This window comes from Plutella xylostella, chromosome 7, assembly GCF_932276165.1.
Source record: "Plutella xylostella chromosome 7, ilPluXylo3.1, whole genome shotgun sequence".
NCBI lineage: Eukaryota > Metazoa > Arthropoda > Insecta > Lepidoptera > Plutellidae > Plutella > Plutella xylostella.
The window spans coordinates 5,467,178-5,488,794 of NC_063987.1; the positions used below are offsets into that span (position 1 = coordinate 5,467,178).

Here is a 21,617-nt window from a genome sequence, read left to right on the forward strand (position 1 = left end):
TATGTGTAAACTCAAAGCATCGCTTTTGGGATGGGAGTAGATAACCAGATGCTTTATAACTCCAAATAATAGTCCAATGCGATAATATAAATAAACATCTTTCTCCAAAATAAATGATTGCGTATATATGAGTAAGATATGAAGACTCGTGGACCCTTGAAAACGCGTTGTATCTACATATTATATAATGTCTTTTCTCGATATCTAAGTGACCTATTTAAAACCGTGTTGTGTGTACTGTTTAAACAATAACAAAATCTAATATCGTTCTAGGCAGCAATAACAGACAATATCTAGTCTATTGAGCTAAGTTAAAAAGTATGTATTATGTAACTGCTATGTACTACAATAACAATATCATGTATTTTTCTCTGGTAAAACCTATCCATAAAACATATTCTATCTCATTCACAATTTCCTTTCACAGACTCTTAAAAAGGTCTCCATTAGCAATGACGAAAAAGCACCTGAGAAATTTCAGTAACCTACAACCACTTTAAATTCATTAGGTACATTTCGAGATAACACAAAATGGCCGATTAAGCGATTCTATCGAAATTTATTCAAATTCAACGGTTGTTCAGCTTATCCGCCATTTTTTCGTTGGTGTTTTCCCGCCAATCCCAACTGACGGTTTAAGTTGCGTTCGGGAATTATTCCCGTGGCTCGCGGAATTACGTACGAGGTCGAGTGTTTGTTTTCATCTCCATGATAATTAGACACGCCCGGGTGTTTTATGTTTATTAATTAGAAATTTTGCATTTACTTTTTAATGGGAAACGCTGTTGAAGTGAACTTCGCCTTTTTATTTTTAACCTAAGAGCCTTTAAACAAGTAAGGCAGTACTATTATTAGAAAACCTGTGTGAATTACATAATATTTAACCGAGTGCATCTACGATATTCTAATTACGTTCAGAAACGTAACCTAAAGCTAGTAATCATTAAATTCAGTACAACCGCAGAGAGGCAGCCTCAGATCGAGGGCAGCGCGAACACTTTTGTGCCGGCAACCGGTTTAGCTGGTTTCTGAACGAGTGCACTCGACGTGGTTGTCAAAACGTGAAGAGATGTACCATTACTCATTTTCTTGACGGGCTGCTGTAGCTAAATACTATTATTACAATCAGATAATGTTATGGGGATTTGATGAAAATACTACAAAAAAGAATATGTAGCTGTGGCATAAAACGTAATTTAAAAATGGAACGCAGCCGTTAATTAATCAAAGAGAAATGGCGCGCGAAATCGCCAATGACGCGATTAACGCGTGATGATGTTGATACTACCAGGCTCTGCCACGATCTCAATTCGATATCTACAATAGGACTTTAACTATAACAGACCACAGTTTTCATACATTGCTATGAGAAAATACAATTGTTACTGTTTCTGACTGTATGACTGTTTAGTTCACATCCGAAATTCACACAAGTGAATGTGTGAACGTAGGATGATTCCGCTGTGACATTTCACTATTGTCGAGCTTTTTATTTACTTTTTTCACAACGGATACAGTCCAATTAACTAGTGTAATTAATGGATTCCTAAATGAGTTACCGGGTCGCCACCGAAATAAATTGAAACATGAACGAATTTATTGTTGAGGGTGGTCTAGATAGTTACTTAATATTTATAGTATTAAGTCCACCTAATTGTTTCTTTATTACCCACTTAATGAGATTCTGCAATAAAGTTTTTTTTTTTATTTGAATGGTGCAGCGTTGGTCCGGTCAGTGTAGTGTCTAATACATGAAATTGCATTGAAAACAGGGGTTGTGGATAGCGCAGTAAATAAATCAACCATTTCTGAAATTACATCTACACATCAGACCACCAGGCTTCAAAATATGCTGAAATGAATTAAATGCTTTATAATTACGAAATCTGTATTCTTAAATTATTAAATTTTCATGCCTACTTTTAGTGCATTAAATTTTATGCAAAGCAAATTACAACGCGGTTAACATTCTATAGGTTATTCTTCTAGGTAAGTATGACAGTAAAATCAAGCTCAATTTCCAAAATAATTCTGTAAATCAGTATTGAAAAGTATACGTGACTAGTGCACTGTTCAAATTAGCTGAAATGGATTAATTGCTTTGTAAATACGAATTCTGTAATCTATTTGGATAATACCAATTCGAATATTCTCACTTTGCGGTATATAGACTGACAAAAGGAAAGGAAGTAAACTTTCTGCAAAATTAACCTCGACCCGCTTGACTGCCTATTAGCGGTCATAAGACACAGCACTCGGTTCACTCTCAATTGAGTCAAAAGAATGACTTCTAAACTGGTTTAATTTGAACTGAATGAGTCACTGGCGAATGCCCATGGGTCGGACTTTCGTTGACATTGGAGTTAATCGGACGTTTGTCACGCATAGATTTCAATTTCAAGTAGTAAAAGATGCAGTCTAGGACAACAATAGATTATAAATAACATGGACCTTAGGTGAAAATGGTAAGCATATGGGATGGCATTGAGTTCTCGAGCGGAGACCACGATCAGGCAAACGCAGCGTGGGACGCACTCCTGCCCGCTTGACTGACGACCTTAGGCGGGTAGCCGGTAGTGGTTGGACGAGGAAGGCCGAGGACCGAGTGTTGTGGCGCTCCTTGGGAGAGGCCTATGTCCAGCAGTGGATGATTATTGGTTGATGATGATATGGGATGGAGAAGATGTGGTCGTCACACACGGTCTGACACGACATTAAGGCCAAAAAAGGTTAGAAGACCTTCACCGAATTCAGCGAAACATGACCCAGTACTCCTATTGAGTCGACAAAAACAACCATTCAAGAACTACTCAAATTGGCGAGCAAGCATAAAGCGAAATAACTCACCGTGTATTACAAATGACTCATTTTAACAACAATATTGTGAACTAGATACGATTGTACCGACTCGTGACCTATTGGGCACGTGAACTTCTGTGTTCAAAGAAATACATAGCAGCCGAGTTCTCATGAAGGAAACAATGTTTACGATTCGCCGCGGTGTTAGCTGGGTGTGTGCGATCGCACAATTTATATCTGAGATCCATTGATACGGCGGGAAATGGATTTTGTCCGTCTGGAAACTTCCTTTATTGGTTCCTGTTGAACGGTGCCAGTTTACGATTTGACAGTTAGCTAGAGGATAAAGACCTTATAAATTAAATTGAAGTAATTATAGAAGTATCCTATATTATATATTACATTTATTATAATCTTAGATCGATTTTAAACCCATATATATACAGTAAAAGTAAAGTATCGGACAAGACCTTGCCCGGCAATGTGTGATCTGGTTTCTTATGATGATGTAGTTTCCGCAAGATACAATTCATGTATATGTGAAAGAAGAACTAATTAGTATCATTATTCCAGTGAAAGAAGAACTAATTATTTTCATTATATATCTAGTAATCCAGACATTGAGACTTGTTCGCGATTTGCACCGGGTCCAACCTCAAAGAGTCGTGTCGCTGACCACTGCCTGGTCCGGTCGATCCGGTTGCCGGATCCGGTGCGATGCCCGGACTCCAGTTAGCCCATTGTGGACCAATCAACGTTGGAATTACAATGCCCTATTACTGACTTGATATAATTATCGACTACCCAAACTGCCGATTATGTTGATTGCGACTGCGAGACGGTTGCACTGAAAGCTGTGGTTCTCAAATGTAGTGTAGTAGGTAGCAGACAAGGGTTTTAATTGTGATAGAACAATGTATTTTGAAGGAAGTCTTAATAAAGTGAGTAAAACATTTACGAACTGAAAAGGACACCGGCAGTGTGTCAAAAAAAAGGAATTCAAATTGTATTTTTAGGTGAGTAGTGGGCTACTTTTCTCAGCCCCGATTTTACTATTGAAGAATAAGGCTATTTCCAGAGTTAGTCGGAGTATTCAACTTATATAAGATAAATCAACTTCATATTTGTTTTACAAACATCGAAACAACGCTTTCGTAAGGCTGGAGCTTCTATCCTGCTGAGTCCTACCCACGAGGTTCCCAGGTTATGAAGGATCAAACTTTGAAAACCATTGTTCTTAGCGCGAATTAACAATTGCTGTAGAGTTGGTTTTCTGCAAAGCTATACTGTGTATTGCGTATAATTGTGCTGAATTGATTGTTATGTCTTCAAAGAATCAGTATTTGGCCTTATTTTAAATGGCCACTCAAACCAACTGCATTTCGGAGTAAGTCAATACAGAAAATTACTGGTCTATTATTTGTGTTTAGGTTAGAGTACTGATAAATAAATAAATAATAATAAATAAATATGTGGGGACATCTCACACACGGCTGATACCTAAGTATTAATATTAAGTATTCATTTTATATGAATATGGGCTGGGGCAGATATATTTGTTTAAACACAGATATATTTTTTTTAATATATAAATATGTGGGGACATCTCACACACGGCCATCCGACCCCAAGCTAGGCAGAACCTGTGTTATGGGTGTCGGACAGCTGATATATCTACACAAATACATAGATAGATACTAAATATAAATATCACCACCCGAGTACAAATATCAGTCTATAAGCAAATATCTGCCCCAGCCGGGAATCGAACCCTGGGACCTTCGGCATAGCAGTCAGGGCCACTAACCACTACGCCATTCGACCGTCTTGACAGATATTTGTTCTCAGGTCTTAGATGTGCCCGTAAAATGGCAATAGGCCCGCCCCCTATTACATTGGGACTAACATAACACTCTGGCGAAAAGTGGGTGCAGCAATGCACCTCTGCCTACCCCGCAAGGGAGTACATTAGTACAAGGCGTGAGTGCGTGTTTTTTTTTTTAATATGGAAGTAATTATTATTTATTTAATCCTTTATTGCACAAATATATAAATAAGTGTACAAAGGGTGGACTTAATGCTAAAAGCAAAAAGTTTAACTGTACATGTATACCTACCTACCTATTTTATTGATGAATTATTCTTGGGGCTTGAAATATTGTAATGACCACACACTTTGAATTTACCGTTATTGGTCAGCGAACATCTCAAGTAATCAACGAATACTTCGTATAAAAGGTATTCAATGAATCCATTTTCGTGACCCAAAATACATTAGAAAGTGGTAATGAAAGAGTACATTAAGGCTCAGTTTCACATTTGAGTAAAACTACCTAAGCATGAACTTAGGACCGACTCAACGATAATTCAACCAATCACTGCGCCGCATTCCATACTCAAACTCTACTTATCTTGACATTTTCAACTGTGAAACTGACAGTAAGACATTATGTCTCTTCAGAGATATATATTAATGTTCTAGTTTAGTTACCTCGATGTTGTAATGACTATTGGAGCATGTAATACAATAGATAGTATCCGTATTCATTATGTCCGTTTTAATGATCTTGTGCATCCAGTTTTTATAGTAACTTTTAGCATCAAATCGTAAAATTGGGGTGTTATAATTCTAACGTGTGATATGTATGTTGTGTCAGTGTTCACATAACTTGGTAGCGGATGATAGGCTTTTTGTGTCAGATGTTCTTACTCGTCATATATATATTAATGTCCGGCACTTCAACTAATGTAGGTACTTCCTATGTTTTGTAAACTGTAACTGTAGTACAAAGGTACTCGTTTTTATAATTAAGAGACAGCTTCTGTCAAATGTTATTAACCTTTAGTTGTAAAATCCCACGATAAATAACAAGCCGTCTCATCAACTCATCAATGAACACTATCACATCAACTTCAACTATAAACCATATCGCAGTGGCTTAAGAGTGATTGAGCGTGACATTGTATTATACGCCATGATATTATACTTATTTAGGCCCGGGTCTCCTATTTACGCCGTAGGTCGCGTCCAGCGTTACGCCGTAGGCCGCGTCACGATGCTCACTATAGAAATGTACTGATGCGGTCTCCCTCACACGCCGACGTTGGCGCGTAGACGTAGTGAGTATCGTGACGCGGCCTACGGCGGTGACACTAAACTTGACGCGACCTACGGAGTAAATAGGAGACCCGGGCCTTATAAATTAATGTGATATGATATATTATACATTGCGTGCTTGGAACCCCATCCTTTGCGTGTCGGTAATAGTGTTACAAGCCATGTTACTGTGAGAATGTAATGTTACGAATTTCTGGTTTTTGTTATTAAGAACTGGCATTTAGCTTTAGCATTGATTTCTGATGAGTGACCGTAATTGTCACTCGCTTGGTCGTAAAATAATGAGGTTGGGTTATTATTCGTATTATACTAATTTATACTTATGATTTAAGTAGTTAAGTACCTACGTATATATTCGTTTAGGCGATAATTCTGCCCTTGTATACTAGTTAAGTTTAATTCTCTCCATCTTAGTTTAATAGCTATGTATTTTGTATACAATAAAGTATTAAAATAAATATATTCTTATAAGTTACAAGACTTATAAGTAGGTTTGCTTACCTAATGATAAGGTAAGCAAATTTAAATGTTGTAGCACAGTGTAAAAACGTTTGATCCATACATTGACCTCAAAATACTTCAATAAAATCACTCTGTATTTTTGCTGAATTCCGAACGCTATGAGTCACCAAGTATCGAAGTGAATTTGCCGATTGAGAAATTCCACTGTAGCCACCTTTATTGTACTCATTCTAAGAATAGACGGTTTGGCTGGCCTGACATTTAGGCCCTGTTCAGTGTTCACCACACCAGTTGGCTAGACCATTTAATAGGTTTTTTATTTACTTTACTTAACTGATTTTAACACCTTATTGTGTTTCGTTAAAGTTTCAATACTAATAAGTAAGAAAAAATATTTTTAAAACAACAATGCTACGGAAAATTCCAAATTCAGGTAAGTAGGGTTTTATCCGGCAGGCACTCAAATTATCCCGAGAAGCCATAAAATGGTTTTACAACTTGTAAAATAAATATTTGTACAAAAGATTATCGCTACCCTGCAAACAAAAGGTACGAAAAGCACCTTAACACCCCAGATCTCAACTGGGGAAAAAATATGTAGGTAAATTTATAATACCTCTAACTACGATAATTATTGTAACATGATTTAATATAAGGTAGTCAAATCATGACTAATATATTTTTTTCATGCTTGACTGGCCCGGAAATGTCGAATCTTTAGTTTGATTCTTCTATTTGTCATACAGGTAATTTTAGATAACGATGATAAAACCTGTGTTTAAATTTTGATGACGACACCATTAATATTGCACAATACCTACTGATAAACATGGGTAAATATGTGTGTTTGTTAATACAGCAGCAAGTATTGAATAAAACAATTATAAATGGCAGACTACCGGACACTGTGATTCGTGGCTTTCAACCGGAGCTAAGCCCAATATAATACGCCATCTAACTTCTAAACGGGAATTAGGCGTCGCGACTCTAACCAACATAACTCCATTGTAACCTAAACAATTACCGACTCCCTCCCGCGAAACTTGGGCACTCAAATAACTTTACGAAAACAATACCAACTGTTACAAATAAATCCACATTCAAAGTTGAAACAATTTCGCGCATAAACCAGACAAAGTATGTTTTAAAGTAAAACAAACTTGCACCGTAACACGGTCCTCGTATATCATGCTGACTTTTGTCGGCTGTTTGCTTGACAATCGGATTATTTTAACTCATATTTTTTTATAAATTTAAACCGTTATTAAACCTTATTAATTGTAATAATTTTATTAGGTATAAATTCTTATGCACTTTGTAATCAAACTAGACTTTAAAGTTCCTAGACCACAACATGAAACAAAACGACTTTAACTAAGAAAGGAGTTTTGAAGACAAACAGACGTAGTATCCGCCTTGCATACGGACCACGGTACCTCCAAGTAGAGATATTATAAAACGCCTCTTAGTAAGTATAAGTAGTCACTCAAACTTGTTAAGAGCTGAGACGCCTTGAAAGTTGCTCAAGTGCTCTTCATACAGGCATGGACTAGCTTAACTTTCATCTTACGTGGTCTTACTTTATGTTACCACCTTTTACGGTGTTTAATGTGACACCGAATTATTTATACTATCGTCAAAAGTATAATAAAATCAGCACGTGTTGCGGTCATTAAAAGCTGAAAGCTTTGTTTATAAAACAGCCTACCACTTACATTCAACCGAGCTAGTAGGCAGTAGGCGGCCTAAACTAAACGAAATAGCTTTACCCTTATTTCTTTAACCATAGCGTGCCCGAAAAACAAACTTTTGCTCTTGACATGCCAATTTTCGTTCTAAAAGAGTGCGTTTATAAACCCCGCTGAGATTAAAATTTTAATACGGAACAGAAATCGCGACTATTGTGACGAAAGCCGAGACAATATGGTTTAGAAATAGGGGTGTCAGACACAGGCCGCGGCGGGATACTGGAATAAGCTCTCTAACAGGCACTGTGGCACTTCGCAACCGGTAATATAGTTCAATATCGTTTGCAACCTGTTTAGGTAGTGAAATCATTTTTTGTAGCAGCATTCCATTTTTTTTCTAACTGCTCTATAGGTTATTTCTGTCTGTGCGACCAGTCTCGCTTTGAATCCATCCAACCAAGAAATATGACGTAACTTACTGGAACATATACTTCAAATTGAGCATAACATGAGGGTTCTAAAAGAAAACAATGACAAAAAATCTAAAACTGACATTTCGTCTTGCCACATTTAATTCTTAATTAAGCCGATAATTTATAACTGACGTGCTTATTGAGTCAAGTGTGGGTTCAAACACGTGTTTTTAAATTAGCCGGCAACTTGTTAGGTTGTTTTTGTTTTTAAGTACAAAAAGAGGCTATTTTATGAAACTGTTCTTTATGTATAATTACAAGTACGGAGCTCCGTTTAATTTAAAGCTTCCTACCAAGAAAAGCTACGCGTATTATTTAAATGCGAGAGGCTAAAATCAACGTGCACACGGAACCAGAAAATTCCCAGAGTAAACTACTTAAATCTAGGTTAAAAATAATAAAATAGCTCTTTATACCTTTTACTTTTATCAAAGCTCCACAATCCGATACTTTATCACCGGAGGCAAAGAAAATAAAATGACGGTCTTCTGGATACAAACCTGCAACAAAGAAAGACAAATTAGAACAGGTTATATCAGCTAGCGCAACGCGAAATGAAATAATATCACTTTGTAGTGTGATTCTGTGCATTTTCTATTCACCACTGAACTCGGAATTACTATTTCAAATGAGATAAAGTATATCATTTGGCAAGAGGCGTTTTTGTATTCAAAGTGCTTTGTTAAAATATGATATATTTAAGTTCATTTTCCGCTCCACTTTCCTCCCACTATCCGAATAGAATACCTTTCGAATTCCTACACATCTTGAAGTAGAATCGGATTCAGATATCCTGGAGAGAAGCGAATCGCACTGCCGATACGTCTCGAGAAATGCACAAGCTTTCATTGAAAGGAAGATATTGTTTTAGGAAGAAATATTTATTGACATCCGGTATAACCTCTTCGGATACGATAAAGTTGACTTAAATTATTAATTCCTTGAATATTCTAGAGAAGTCAAATTCCCAAATCCAGAAATAGAGAAGACTTTGGTAATAACCGATTATCTGTTATTAATTCTGTTATTATTAACAAGAAATATGAGAAAAATAACCTCAACCAAATAATGAATGTGAAACGAGGTATAACCGAACATAACAAGATGTAATTTTAAATTTACCATAAAAGAAACGTTTAAACCGAAATGACAATTCATAAATTACACAGCTCTGAATCCGTTAGCCCTGAAGATTAGGGGATCGCAGGATCAAACGATATTATTAATGGTGAAATCATAAGGCAAGCGTCGCCTTTAAAGATATCTAACAACAAAAAATGCCTGTTGACAAATGGAGAGCCGTCGTTAATCCTTAAGTATGCTCTTATCTCAAGATACGAACATATTTATTTAGCAAAGGATTTTGGAACTTAATAAAGAACATTTAGCTTTTTGGGGGTAATTTTATCAGCTTATCATAATATCAGAAATAGACCGAACCACTAGCCAAGTCACGAAGTTATTGCATGACCCTTGCATTGTATTGCACCAACTTTGTAACGAGATTGCGCTAAGCCCTGGTAATAAGTAAAGGATATTTCGAAATGGGATTTTTTTATACCTAATATTTGGTGCTTAACTTAAAGTAAGACAACAATACTCTTTAAAATATTTTATTATTTAATAAGGTTAGGTAAACAAGTTATTGTTATTAATATTAAGTACATGTTTTACTTTATAGTTAAACCTACTTATTTACTCAGTAAATACCTTTGCTCAGAATTACAATAAATGCATTTAATGTAACTCTGAAGTATTCACAAATATCTAGTCTAGACAAAGGCGAGTTTTAGCGCGACTTTAATCGTGGCCCACCCCCTGAGGTGTCGGTCTATAAATAAAGATTATGGGCATGTTATTGGCTGGTTTTGGATTTGCGGTTTGGCAACACCGCAGGCGCGTTAGGTAATAAGGGCTAAATTACTGCAGATAGAACGTTTGAAAGGTACGATCATATCCCACGAGAATACTAGGGCAGAATTGGGTTCAAATTTAGCAAAAGTTACGAAGGATCGCTTGCGGAAATTCAAAAAAGGGAATCTTTTCATGTTTTTTTTTACATTTTCCCGCCTCGTTAGAGCACGTGATACAAACCAGGCGGCTTTAGCATATAAAATATTAGGTAGGTTATATTACATATTTAATATAAATATATTTATCAATTTCTATATCGTCTGGTAAGTACCTACTTAAATAAATATGTAAATAACTGAGTGATTAAAAATGTACGCATAGGTAACTTACTATGAACAGAAAAGTTTTAAACCGTAAAAATTTAACGCTAGAACATAATGGCCGCACAAAGCCGTAGATCGTCGAAGGGGAGTCAATAGCAGTTGATTGGCTATTGTATGGCAGTTGACAAGAGCGCCTTATGACATATTTCAACAATGGCTGTCAAGCTAATGATACACTTGCGCGCGAACGAACACGATTAAAAGAACATTCCCTCATTGCCCTTTTTGAATCAAGGTGGAATTTAGGAAGGTATTTGTTCCGCACTCGATTGGTTTTCGATATAATTATCAATACTAAGGTACTATATCAATAACTAAAGGGTATTCCTTATTTATTAAGCTGTTTTACACATCCATCCAAAATTCCCACGGGAAAACCCTTTAAGACGAAGGGAAAACCGCTATATAAGAAGGCTAAGATCAAAATAATGTATGTTTTTTTGCCGACGATCTTGCACAGGTGGCCGGCAATAGCTGGATTAGCAGATCGAGGACAGTATTGTGGCTCTTACAACAGGCCTGCCCATCAGTAGACGGTTATTGACTGCCGATGAAAATGGTTCTTCCTTTTCTTTTGGCCTCTAACCCTCTCTTTACTTTACCCGTCACCGCTGCAGCAATCGGAAGCAATCCTCCCCGATTCAACCTCCAATAGCATTCGAAACTCCGTAGCATTTTTCAGACGCCGAGCGCCAATCCAATTGCTTTGAAAAATCTAGAAGTGCTCTGAACCCTTCGCTTCTACATCGAAGTATTGCTGGAGATAAAGACCAGTCGCTTTGCTCGATGGAACTCGTTAATCTAGTTTGTGTTGGGAACGTTGAAAAACGTTTATGTTACAGTTTTGTTTTCTAGCACACTTTGCGCTGGATCGTGCAGTTGCAGTCATAATAGCGGTTCAGATTGGAGTTTCTTTGAAACTTATAGCTGTGTCTACATTTATGTTCTTTTCAATCCCTACACTAAGAATACTAGATCATGAGTAGGTTTAAATGCAAATTCTCGTATTAGTCATAAGTATCTACAATAAATAAATCTACTACCTAATTGGCTGCTTGTCACCATAATTATACCACTCCATGCCAGTACACGCTTTTTATAATTTGAATAAAAAATAGGAAGTACTAAATACTTTTGGTAGTATTTACAAGGCATGTTCGAATTGAGCGGTACATTTGTAAGCGTATGCGAGGTCTACTATTCTCAAGAAGGAAGTGCTCGATTGTGCGTGTCGTACGCGTAAATATGCGCCGGCAAGTGTGGCTCAGTGGCGCCAACGAAACTAATGTCTCGGGCTTGGGAAGGAATTACTTAGTGCCACTAACCAATATACCTGAATAGTGTCAGAGGATGTCCAGAGGGAAATCATTCAATCTGCAGGGTGCTCTTTTTCTTACTTTCTCTGGTTCCATAAATATACTAAGACGAAATGAGTTACTTAATTTACTATGGCATCTATTTGCCTTCAAAATTAACTTACCCACAAAAATAAATCACAACCCCATGACAAAAACATCCATCAAACGGCTAAACAGAGTACCTACCCAAGTGAAATTTCCAATTCCCCAAAACTAAGTAACTAAGTATAGACCGAAGTCAATTAAAATTTTAGTCTAATCCAACAATAGAGACGCTCGGGGGTTTATTTTTAAACGCGACTAAATACCGCTTCGGTTACCCGGAACGATCCCCGGGGGAGACGCGCCAATGTTGCCGTAATAGGGACCCATTGTTTCCCATCTACGGGTTTTAATTAGGAATTTTCCGGCAAATACGCTTGAGGATTGCTGCTTAGCCTTTTATGATTAATGTTTTGTGGCTGTTTGATATCGGAATAGTCACCCTCGATTGAACAGGCGTGGCTCTAATTGGTCGTAGAAATTAGGGTTTCACACTGTATCAAAATTGTTGGCATAGACACAGATAGTATTAGCATATGGATTTAGTTTTTCCCTTATTCTTACTTCTAAATATATGCGTTAACCTTAAACATAATATATTATTTATATTTCAACAAAAATATCGACTTTTATGCGACAAACAACACGTGTTGCGGTGCAGAATTGACATGACAATTGACGACATAAAACAAGTTATCCAGATCGAAGGAGGAATCCAGCAGCGAGCATGTAAGTGGCAATACAATACCCTTTTAGAAAGGTCCCGCCTATATCACAGGCTATAAAGTGTCCTTTACTTCGTCGATCGAATGAGATATGTTCCGCAATAGCCTCTGTTCTCTTCTACAAGCTTACTACAATTTTCGTCGAGGTCTCGTATTATTGCGGTCTTCAATGCACCCAAGGGCCACATTCTACCAATGTTGCTCTAATAGCCATCTATTGTAGCCACCATCCACTTTAATTACCGGCCGTCCATTTAATGTATGTTTTGTTGAGTTTATTAACGCGGTATTAACGGACCTTTAAATTACTTTCGGACGTTTCGCCAATTTCCTCTGCCGCAGCTCGGCGCCGCAGTTTGTCTCCGGCGGCTCCTTTATTGCAGTGTCAATAGCTCCTATATCACCCACATTGTACATAAACTAGGGTGCAATACAAAAATGCTGTACGTCCACGGAAGCGCTGAAAGTAGTAAAGCTGCCGATATCGGTGAACTTTTCAACCAATGGCGACTTAATATCGATATAAATTGTTATTCGATGGGACCGTAAACAGACAAATTTAATAGCATCCGTGCAACTCTGCCAGCCCGGAGTATGGCAGCCAAGATGGCGCGGCCGTCTACGCAGTACGAATACTTTCCCAAAGTGCGGAGTTCTCGCCGGGTATAAACAGTAACATACAAGATAGAGTTTTTGAAGAAAACTACCGACCGAGTGGTTGCAGAAGTTTATCAGTTGCCCTACTTTGCAAACTTTATCTACAATTTAAATTGAAGAATGTGGAAGTATCCTTCGCAGCGTGTTTGCAACGTTTCACGGTGTAAAAATGCAAGAATCTTGGCAAGTTTATTTACTTAGCAGCCACGGAACAGCAGTCGAGACCGTTTCAATTAGAGTTTGTAACTTAATTACAACTAGGTCAGTTTATGACTCATTCACTGTAAAGTAATTGTAAGATTGGAATTGTTGATGAGCTATATAATTCTCAATTTATGGTAAGCAGATTTATCTAAAATGATTGGGTAACACAAAATATATATATATATACACAAATACGACCTAATGTTCAATAAATAATTTAATAATAATAATAATTGACCACTAACCCGAACTAGGCAAGCGTAGTGGACTAAGCCTAAAACCCTTTCTTCATTGGAAGGAGACCCGTGCCCCCGGCAGTGGGAACGTGATGGGTCGTGATGAATAGATGCTTTAATAGAAACTTAGATACTTAAATGCAAAGTCTCTCAAATGTTTCAAATTCATCGTATTATTAGTATTTTCTGATGAACGAAAATTTTTACAAACTACTTTAGACTAACTAAAGTACTCTGTACTGCATTGAACTTCACTCTTAAAATAGCATTAAATAGAAATCTTTAGTTACAAATTCCTAGTGTACAGATTAAAAAACTTAATACAAAAGCAGATCCCATAATCGAATGTGATAATAATTCCCTCGTGTTTTTCCCGAGTTTTTCTCTTTCGTAATGGAGCCGGGAGCAGTAAAATGTAATGGCCTATTGAGGGAATGGGAAAACATTACAATATAATTTGAAGTTAATTTTATACGTGAGTGCATTAGTGTTAGCGAAGAAACTTTGGTTTCAGAGGAGGCTATAACGGAAGTCCTTACAGGGAGTGCTAAACAATCAATAGGAGGACGTGCCTCCGATGAAATAGATACTCAGATAAATGGAGCGAGCATTTCTGCGGCTCAATCCACTCCGGTGTACATGGAATCAGGGATAGATTGGATTTACAATAACAACATTACATTTAATAGCATTGCAGTTTTTGGGGCTACTGCAGCTTTGTTTTTTGGGTGTACAATTTAATTTGGTTGTATAATCTGAACCCTATTTTGGAATGATGAAGTTTTAAGCATTTGGTGCCCTTCGCTGCAACAGTGTCTTTTACAATGAATGCAATAAAATACAAAGCAGATCACAATTCTCGTGTTTGCTAGTTTCAATTGAAATTGGAAGTCGAACCACTGAACAAAGACTTTACACAGTACAGTAGCTTTCGAAATTAACTCTATTTTGTTTGCTTTCTCGTTTCTTCACTTAGCATTTGTCTAGCTAGAGAATGGGTAGCCAATTTAATTTTCCAATAGCGTAAGGCCATTGTTGCAATATTTTATTGGGTAAAGTATTTGTGGAATTACTGTTCTGGGCAGTACTGTGCAGTGACATCGCAATAACGCGTAAATACTCCGATGAATTTAAAATGTTCCCATAAATATAACTGTACAGACCTGAGTTCGGTTACAGCAATGGTCACACCAGCTGTTTAATGTTAAAATTGTACATTTGGTTTGCAAACAGGAGGTAGGTAATTCTTTTTTCACGACATAATACTCGCGTTTAGTAAACACATTTATAATATAACGAACGAAAATATTATGATTATGACTACCTAACTCTCAAAAAATTCTAACAACAAACTTAAATCTACAGGTATTATATCCGTGGTAAAAAACACAAACAACAAAATTGTCAGCTTAAAATCTTCATCCACCAGAAACAAACAAGTTTGAAGGCAAACTAAGTAGTAAGTACTTTCATTATGTTCAAGAGATGGCAACATCTTTATTCAGTGCACGAAGACAGTTCTTTTATCAAAGGAGGGATTAACTGGCGAGTGCAAATATTCTGCAAAGCCAAGACGCACCCTGGAGATCGACATTCGATTAAGATCTGTTCAAAGAATTAGAGAGATGCAATTTATGGAGCTCATTTTGCAAAGAACCTACTCTCTGAGGCTATATAGATAGAATAGATTTAGGTTTATGCAACATAAATGAATCGAGTTTTTTTTTGTATCTTTTTAGAAGTTAGATAGATAGATATTTTTATAAAATCAAGGCATCCCCTTTTTATTAATTTTTAATGTGACGCCTATAATCCATCGCGCAATCAATACGCTTCTAACGATACCTCATATACATCCAGCCGTTTAGGCTACAGGAGGCCACAAAGAAACAGACAAACATATTATATATATATATATATATATATATATATATACATACAATTAAAAACATTACTCTCCTCCTTCGGCAGTCGGGTAAAAATGAAACAATAACGAGTGTTCTCGTAATTGTAGGTACCTATCCAACTAAACATCTTTCTTTGTAAGTTTAGGCGCATGCTAAGCATTCGTATGGCTTTCAGAAGCATGGTATTGGGTTCCACTTCGAATGTTTGTTTTACCTTCACATGAATTGGTAATATCACGTTGCAATTTTCACGTATCGAACGATAATTCTTAGAAAAACCTATACATTTTGGGTTCCGAAACAGGATTTTTCAATATTTATAACATAAATATTTCTAGAGTAGGTATGTAAATACTGAAAATTCATGTTTGTCGAACCGAAATGCATAGATTTTTGTAACGTTGAAACTCTCGACTAAATTCTGATTTAATAACTGGCCAGTGGCCACTAATAGGTAGATACATTATTGGATTTCATATTTGTACAAAATAAAACTTTATATACCAACACAACAGTTCCCAATCCGAACTTTCCACGTAATCCAATTACGTAGCTATCGCAAACATAGGAAATACACCATTCCATCGGATCTCATCACCAGATCAAAGACTCGATAAACTCGTGACACCAGACATTTGATCACATTAGTAACAACACCGCGAATCGCCTCTGAAAATATTAGTCGCCACATATAAACGAACGCTACTTAGACGAACACAGGATTTCCATTACCCACCTACTGGGCGTTCATCGTTAGGTTGGCCTGCAGACAATGCGGTAGCCACCGTTTCGACGTCCTTACCACACCGGAATAAGGCCGGTAACAGGCTGATGTTTTCGCAGGTAACCCATCTTAAGAGACCGGTTATACTGAATAGGTTCAACTTGGCTTGACAGCCTTTGGCAGGCAGAGCTGCGATCATATTACTTTCTTCTGTGTGAAGTATACAGGGAAACATGTTAAAGGTAACGAATCAATAAATTAGTTTTAAAAGGTTGGGTAAGGACATATTTCTGTCATTCATAGCTTAGCAATTCTGTCACTCATATCGAGATACGGAATTAATATTTGATTAGATTATAATTAATAATCAATTGCCAGATGAAGCTTGCTGTAGATTTAGACTCCAGGATATATCTAGGATTAACTTAATTGCAAATCCCTAGCTAGACAAAAAACAATTCAATTTATTTGCATCTTAATTTTTTTTAGTAAACGAACCACTACATGGATACTAGGTACTTTCAAATACTGACTTTACTGTGGCACAACTGATATCGGAAGATATCGATCGAACCAACCGTCGACTGCATAGTTATCGTTATCGACCTGTGAATTCTTATTTCAAACGTGGTGTAATAATAAAAGATGATAAAATTCAACAGCCGAGCCGCGCCCGCGCATGGACTTGTTATTTCTTTTATATAGGGTTGTCATTAGCCTCAATGGTCTGCTATAATTTTCTATAACATAAACTGCAAATAATTTAGTTCGTTCACTATAAAAGCGCTGATGTATTAACGGCGCCTTGCCGTGAGAACGTCTTCGTTTGTTCAATTTATCAACACTTCTTAGAAACATGCTTACTAATATGTGTCTAAGAACAGACAGACAGGAGAAAACAAAGCGTGCCTACGGAGCTATTGTTCCATTAGACGCGTCGTCACAATGCCTTCACAACTGAATCTACAATAGTTAGAGAATTTAATTAAATCCATGAATCAGTTAGTCGGCAACCCTAGACAAACCGCATGGCCGCATGACCAACCGTCGTCGCTGGTCGGGTTACAAAATGACGTCACTGCTAAGGCAGCCGGACCAGAGAAGCCATATCCATAAGTACTACTTGAACACACTAATATAAAACGTAAGCCTACAAACACAAAGACCAATTTAAACACCAACTTGAAGCGAGAGTTGAAGTCGCATTCAAAAATTAACCATGTTACAGCATAAACTTAGTTCTTTATTCAAATACCATGTTACTACGCTACGTTAATTCATCTTATTGTTAGGTCCACGACCTGTGGTTGGCTTGCGATGTACACTGCTGCCATTGTACTTGGTGGTTTATTTAATAATGTGGCAGAAGCGGTGATGTGTGGTGTGCTAGAACGAATAATCGGGTCAATGGAGTGGAGAAAGGGAGGATAAAATTGGGCCTGATTAATGAATGAGTTAATAAGCAGATGAACAGGAAATAACTCAGCTATTGAAGTGTACGGTGTCTTTATATGGAAGGGAAACTCAAGATGAGCTCGATTCGATTCGATAAGTGGTTCTAGATATTTTGTGTATAAAATTACTTTTGAAAAGAAACAGTGTAGCTTAGAAAGTGGCTGAGGACAGAGGTACTTTTTGATGTCTAACAATGGTTCTGTGGCATATTCGGGCAGATGGAAATGAATCATCAAACGTATAACACATATGAAGGTAAGCCGATAACGGTAAAGAAAGAAATGTGCTAAGGTATGAGTCAGCTCAGATATTGCGACTGTCGATTTCAGCGGTTGGTTGAGTGGCATTTAGGTTGGTAAAAATGAAAATCGTCTCAAAAGTTTAAAGGTATATAATATAATGTGGGTTAACTTTACTTACTGTGGTACTTTTGTGTGGTGAGTGTGTTAGTGTTCTTAGGCGTATATTATTTGGATTAGAAATATAACACTCTGTAGTATCTTATTTGTTTTCCTAGTCCTGCTTTAAAGATATTTCAAATAGTTTTTTTTTGTAGCTTCTCATTTATTATTAACTAGCTGACTTTGCCTACCCTGCTTACTACAAATTTGTTTTTTAAATTTATGGTATGAAATATTAAGTTTTATCTTGTAAATTGATAATTATTTTACACTCACGGGCAATGAAAAGGTTCCACTGAGCAAAACAACTCCTAAGCGGAAAAAGCTAGCTTTATGGTGCCTTCTTCATCGTTAAAGTACATTTAACGGAGCATTAGGATATTAGCAACTAAACACAATCATATTTTGTTCAAATTTTAAATTAAATGTTAGAAAAAATTGGGGTTGTTTTGTGTCGGCTTTTTGTGAGTGCAACTATTTCATTGCCCGTGAGTGAATAACTATTGTATAGGTAAATGCAGTGGAACTACTTATCTAGGTATTCCTTGACTGAACCCTTGGGCCCCATCAGACATACCGAACATCCATTGTTAAGGCTTTGTTCCCCTATTGTTTAGTAAGATTATTATGGTATCTAGGTACCTACCTACAGCCTATATAGTATCTAGGCTACCTAGCTAACTTGTAAGTAGTTAAGCACCTATATTTTCTACCTGAGAAGGGAATTTTCTATCTAATAACGTAGACTTTAAAGGTATGTCTTACTTCATTGTGGTAATTTTTATAAATTCGGTGGGTTCTTGCTTTTCCCGCGAGCTTCGCTTTGTTTCAAATATATTGCAATGGGAATCCGGGGATAAAAAATATCGTATGAGTTAATCCAGTGCCCCACTATACCAATTTGTTATGCCTTGAATGTGTAACAAACAACATACTCACATAATTAACAAGTTTCGTCTTTATAATATTGTTCTGAAATTATTTTATATATCTACGATATGTTAAATTCTGCACATAGCGATGAAGGGTTAAGCCCAACATGGGTACGTATATGGTAATTTGTTCAATTACAGCATACAATTTTCACAGAGTCGGTCGGTTGTATTATTGCATTAAAACTATAATTTTGTAATGAACTTAGCAGGAAGATCGTTTTAACTACCTTAGTTTCGTATGTACAGTTATTATGTTAATATTTACATACAGGTAACCATAGCTAAGGCATCTATTATTATTCTTTAGTTTTCCTATCTATTACTTATACAAACTATGTTGTATTTGTAGCACCGACCTACTAGGGCTACTTATAAAATGTGTTTTGAGTCACAAATTGTTTATTCAGTGATACTGATAAGTTAGTTTATCTATTGAGCAGCGTCATACAGATACTCGGTATCTAACTATCAATAATATCAATACTTAGCAAGAAGATACCTAGGTAGGAACGAATAGGTAGACAAGTCATTCTTGGTAATTGACATGGTAGGACAGGAAGTTCATAGATAGAGGTGCCTACCTACCTACACTTAGGTTTGCTGGTAGGTGCTGCTCGTGATATAGAGGTATGTAATAATTAAGAATAAGAGTAAGCCTAGATTAAATACCTACCTAGAATTAGTAGTTAAGTTAGTCATGGTTGGCATTTCATCAGGAATAGGCCTATGCCTCCTTGCTAATGGGACTCACCGGTAGTTAGCTACCTGCTATCTGTCTATAGTATATGTATAACAATATGGATGGACTAAACCTATTCTTGAGTGTGAGATCGGTAGGTGGGCGTCAACGTCAGTGTTTTGTGGGCTTACCTACCTACTTATTCCGTACCTAGGTAGGTACTAATGTGCAGTTTACCTTAAAATACACACCTATGTGTATACCTATCTGGGCTGCAATATTTAACACCACTTACACATTGAAACATTTAAGTAGGTAGGTATAAGTATATTTTTTTGATTTTCTACATTTGCACTATCGAGGTCGACGAGGTGCTTTACCAAGTGGTTAATAGTTAATAGTAGGTCTGATAATTCACCATGAATCATGGAGCATGTTGTGTGTGATTCATACCATGAACTATGGTGGTATTTCTTAAATACGTGTGTTAGTAAAATTTCACAACGAGTCGAGCATTCAGAGCAGGAACAAAAGGAAGTGGCAACAAAGGCCACCACGCCATGCGCGCGCGCAGGTAACAACCGTTTTTACCTTTAGAATGTTCCGCCGACGCAGCCGCCAGCACGCCGACCAGCAAGGCGGCCAGAAGCCCCCTCTCGCCCCCACCAAACATGTTCAATTCAATACTTTATTACTATTACAAACACGTCACAGTAAAAACTTGTCACAGCGGACAAACACGCACTCAAGACGTCTCGTAATCACACAAATCACGCACACTATCACAGCATTCGAACGCACATCCATTTGAAAAATGTCCGTTCCTGCGATAAGGTAACCGCTTCGCACGACGTCGTGGGTCGAGGCATGCAGGTAAACGAGCGAGCCTATTAAGTTTCAATAACTTAAAACTACTTATTTAACTTGTTCTAAGTCGGTTAAACACTGTACACTAGGTTTGATACGGCCTTTCTACGCGAATAGTTGTTTGAGAACTTGACATTATTTCGTAAAATAATTTCGAAGTTCGGAGAAAAGGCGGCTGCGGCGCGAGACACGTCCGCCCGGCGCATCGTTCGGAGCAAACTGGCGTGAAGTGAGGGGGCAATCAACAAGTTGCGGTCGCGGCAGTGGCAGCGAGAGAAGCGCGGTTGACCAATCGTGGCGCGCGATTTGCACAGGAGCATGCGCGTCTCGCGTCTACATTCATGCTCGTCTATAGTTCGGCGGCCGGCTGCCCCCCGCGCGGGGGAGGGGAAACTTTTAAAACTGGTTTTATTTTCGCGCAAAAAACGACAAGACAGGATTTCTCTTCTTCTTGTTTTACTGCGGTTACTTGTTTCCATGGCTCTCCTCTACTAGAACTGGATGTCGCTTGTGAACTTGAATGAAATTCACCTACCGCCCTTATTTACCTGCCTATTTGTACAAGGAAGATAAATAAAATACAGTATCCTAATCTTATCTAAGTGCCGGCTCAATAGTTCGCTGAACTCTTTAACAGGTTTTCGGTTAGA

The 21,617-nt window shown here is 37.3% G+C and overlaps 1 protein-coding gene across 2 annotated transcripts in view; it reads right to left on the reverse strand.

Moving 5' to 3' along the window:
• LOC105398335 (DE-cadherin) overlaps positions 1–21,199 on the reverse strand; it is a 188,771-nt gene extending 167,572 nt beyond the window's left edge. For both annotated transcript variants that reach the window (XM_038106731.2, XM_038106729.2), the window contains exon 1: positions 20,692–21,199. In XM_038106731.2, the coding sequence (XP_037962659.2) occupies positions 20,692–20,773 (82 nt within the window). In that variant the 5' untranslated portion in view covers positions 20,774–21,199. The remainder of the gene's footprint in view (positions 1–20,691) is intronic.
• Between the last annotated feature and the right edge of the window lie 418 nt (positions 21,200–21,617).